We start from the raw sequence: 4,335 nt of genomic DNA, 5'->3' as shown, positions 1-4,335 counted from the left end.
AAAAAATTATAGATACGTCTACCCTCATCGAAAAGTAATGATAATCATAATTCCATTGCTCAAAGAAATCCAAAAATGAATATTTATCTTACTATCTATCCACATATATCACTCCAAAAATGAAAGAGCTATAAGCATATGACAAGCCATAATTTAGGGCGTCTGGCTCCATCACTTTCCCACATTGGAAAAAGTACTGTTTTAAAGCGTTATGGTTACTCCCCAGGACACGAATTACCAAAGACCAGCACAACGAAAGGGATCACGATATCAAAATTTTATTATATTAAGAGATCTTGATTAAGTATCTGTGTTGGAAAGGATGTTTAAACAGAGATGTACAAAACCATTTCCGTATTCTGTAATTGTATGCTAAGTCAATGCGTTTAATTTTAGATAGAATGTCGACAAATAAACGACATCGTGAAGGACGCCCATTACGTAATAATTATTGTTAAGGCGGAAAATAATCCCGATTGAGCTTTGAAAGAATTAGTAATCATAATCCTGCATAACATAGGATGCATTCCGAATGTCGCACATTTTGCGCCACAAGTGCAAAAGAAATAAATTTTCTTTAACGCTTTTATCCTGAATGGTCTGTGTATTGTACCACAATATTACTGACTACATAACTACATAGCTACTTGGTAGAAAAATCAAATGTAAATATCGAACAAAGTGAGTATTGCTTAGTAGGAGTTGAATAAAACAACAGTTTGAGCAACAACGTTTATTAGAATAGAAAAATAAAATGCATATCTTACAACAACTTTAATGAAAATAACAATGATTGATGATAGTGGTAATGGTTTCAGAATTTTTAAATCTTGAATTTATTGATTTTAAGTTTATTCATTATCATAGGTATACTAATATGTGAAAAACACACAAACACATATATTTACAGAGACTGAAGCTTTTTCTGTAACTGTGGCCTCGGTTAAAAATTAAATCTTTCACTGTAGAATTATATAGGTATGGCACATAAATTCATAAATAGGACCTTTAATACAACTGAAACCAAAATAAAGGTAGCTAACCATATAGTAGCTATTATGATGAATATTCTGCGCACACATTTTCCTATTAGTTGCAGTACTGTGTCATAATTATCGCGCAAATAACAAATTTTATAATCGGAACTGCTCATGTTGTCAATATTATTAAGTAGCAGACTTGTAAGGGTCATCTACAAATTACAATTTATTCATTTTGTAATATCTCGCCCTTTATTTGTGAAACACCAAACTCAAATATCTGAGTGACGTATAGGTTCATTGTAGATTGTTACGAAGTTAATAACATTGCAAGTCCCACGCCTTGGTGTGATGTTATCAATTTATGACCCCTAATTGATATAATTTTAAGTTATCTGTTTAATACAGTAAGTTAACTTGACTATAGCTCATAACTTCCAATCTATTATATAAAAAAAACTTCCGAAAACTTAAATTGAGTAGGATTAAATAATTAATTTCCCTGACAATATAACTATATTTATTTCATCCCTCACAAGTGTATTTTTCAATTGGTAAGGTAACACTAACAGTATAATAGATCTTCGATCTCCGATGGAAAGAATAATGATAATAATTATTATTGTATATTTCAATTTGCCATCAGTACAGAATTAATCATTATCTTCACAAAAATTAATTAGTCAATTAACTTAATATATTATTTAGCAGTAGATATAAATAAATCAATGTCTAATGTTAATAAATATAATATTAAGTACGAATAATATTAGTAACAGACTAATATTATTCGTAGGTAGGTACTTAATTTATTGGTGTTATAAACTATTATTGCGTATCATTTGAGTGCTTTTTGATTGATAAGACTTTTATGTGGATGTAACTTGGAACCGTCATTATTATTTAGAAAGAGTATAAATCTGACCCGTGACTGGATCAACTGCAAGAGACGGCGGTAGTTCCGCGGCAATGTCAGCTAAAGCCTCCCATCGAGTCGATCGACTACATTCCGACTGACTTGGACTTACGTGTTCGTTAGGTTTGTTATCCTCTTCCCTTAAAAAAGATAATAAATTTAGAACTTTGTACATCACTAAATAGTATAAAACAAAGTCACTCTGTCCCTAGGGACTAGGGACAGGGAAAGTGACTACATGACGACATAAATCTTTAAAAAGATTTTTTTTTAATAGATAGAGAGATTCAAGAGGAAGGTTTATATGTAACTTCCATTAAACTACACCGAATTCAACGCGTGCGAAGCTGCGGGCAAAAGCTAGTACACATTATACATAATATTATTCATTAATAATTATTACTTGTTTTTCATCCACACTCAAATGACACATGTGTAGTTATTGCTACGGTAATTACTTGCGTTAACCTGGAATATTACGTGATGTATTAAAAATATATCTGTAAAAATGCTTTGGTCAATTTTCTTGCGTTAATTGTGGAATATTTAAATAGGAAAAGCGTAAAGTAAGTAAGTAGGTATATATGATTCTTAAAAATCCGATAATTTATAAAATCTCTATATTTTTCAACATATTTCAGTATGTATTCAATATATTAACTTGAGTAAATTTCACGAGATTGCCCTGGGTAAGTGTTATTCGTGCTTAGTTTTTGTCTTTGGAGATGATGATTAACAACAAAATTGTAAATTTTCGTATCTTTGTAACCAATATTAGTTACCGGTGGTAACTCAACACAGTTAAAATCAATATTTAGAAAAAGCTAAACTCACGTAATTTCTATTTCTTCTGGTGGACTTGTCACAATTTCTAGATTGCAAGGCTCATCAATCTTTTCGGTTTCGGTTTCGGGCGATATTATTTCATCAACACTTTCCCTTTTGCTTGGAAGCTCAGTAATATCCTCAATGTGTGTATCTTGAAGTATTTTATTGACTATTACTATGTCTGCCACCTCTTTAAATGTTGTTATTTTATTTTCCTGTCCAATTTGATTTTCTTGAATATTAAATTCTTGAACCTTTTCATCTACATGTGATTTAAAACGAAAATATTTTATAAGTACATACATATAATATACAGTACATTAATTTTTATTAAACAAGCATTTTGACCAATTCTAAATGGATTCGTATTTGGAAACGTTCCAGAATCCAGTTACTAGCCTATTTGTCGTGATAATTACCATAAGAGTTACAACAATTCGTTGATGTCACGCAAAGTTACAACTAGTTCTAACTAGGAAAAAAGCGTTCTAACGAAAAATGTAAGATAATCATCTATATATATCGGGACGATCGTGGGACGTATTGCAATTTGCAAGTACTTAACTTTTATATTTTCGAGATGGAAGCAAATCAAAAAATTTGGTAAGGCCCTTATATCCTGGTATAGTATAACTAATTAATCGAGCACGCATTTTCACACATTCACAAGTAGGTAGGTATAGCCATAATTACGATTATTGCTATGGGTGCAGAATAAACAAATAAAAACATCCAGTTTAAGATAATTGGAATCTCGGAATCGGCTCCAACGATTTTCATGAAATTTAGTATATGGGGGGTTTCGGGGGCGATAAATCGATCTAGCTAGGAATCTTTTTTAGAAAATGTCATATTCGTGTTTTATCGACAAAACTTAGCGACTCTTCCTAACATCTATTGGCGAATAATAATACTATTTTTTGGTGACTAATTAAAGTTCCAGCAAATGGCGTTGTTAAGTAACGAAGTCAATGAGAGTTTGCTTTGAGGTTAGACTAATCTTGGAAAAAAACGCTTATAAACAATCTAACTTCACGAAGTTAAACCGAGCGAAGCTCGGTCATCCAGGTACTAGTATTAATTTGTACATGAATATTAATAGAACTGTAATAAAGAACTCTACTTTTTTTAAAGTAGTATAGCCTGAGATAAGGATTTTAACTAATAACAATATTGCGTTTGTAGTTTCGTTTAGTTATTAGTTGGTAGTCGACAAAAATATACCTTGAAAATAAGGACAAGTTCAACTTGAGGTTACCGACCGGTCGTATAATGGTCTGATATCATGGGGAGTTAATAGTCGGTTAATTTCTAAAATATTGTACTTCTTTGACTAAACGTGTCGGTCGCCATAAGCCCAACCTTTGTATAATGAAAACTTATTTATTTATAAGCCCACATATTGAAATGGTACTATTATTATTATGTGTATCTCTCCATAATACTGGGGTACCTCCAGAAGGAAAGCACCCGGTCTTTTGGAAGGCTTACGTGGGGACACAGATCCAACACGCAGAGGCCCTTTAGAGAACCTAATGTGTTGTGGGACACCAGCCGCAGCCTGCCCATGACTACACTATAGAGATACAGCCTTGGGCAATCCACGGCCGA

The 4,335-nt window shown here is 32.2% G+C and overlaps 1 protein-coding gene across 1 annotated transcript in view; it reads right to left on the bottom strand.

Moving 5' to 3' along the window:
• Positions 1–743: 743 nt before the first annotated feature.
• LOC119840849 overlaps positions 744–4,335 on the bottom strand; it is a 7,771-nt gene continuing 4,179 nt past the window's right edge. Inside the window, exons 3-4 of the mRNA XM_038367622.1 lie at positions 2,731–2,986; positions 744–2,036 (exon numbers count right to left, since the gene is read on the bottom strand). Coding sequence (XP_038223550.1) covers positions 1,880–2,036; positions 2,731–2,986 — 413 coding nt within the window. The 3' untranslated portion in view covers positions 744–1,879. The remainder of the gene's footprint in view (positions 2,037–2,730; positions 2,987–4,335) is intronic.

The sequence above is a fragment of the Zerene cesonia genome, chromosome 7 (genome assembly GCF_012273895.1).
Source record: "Zerene cesonia ecotype Mississippi chromosome 7, Zerene_cesonia_1.1, whole genome shotgun sequence".
Classification (NCBI taxonomy): domain Eukaryota; kingdom Metazoa; phylum Arthropoda; class Insecta; order Lepidoptera; family Pieridae; genus Zerene; species Zerene cesonia.
The sequence above is the reverse complement of the archived record's forward strand: the minus strand, read 5'-3'. Positions and strand labels throughout refer to the sequence as shown.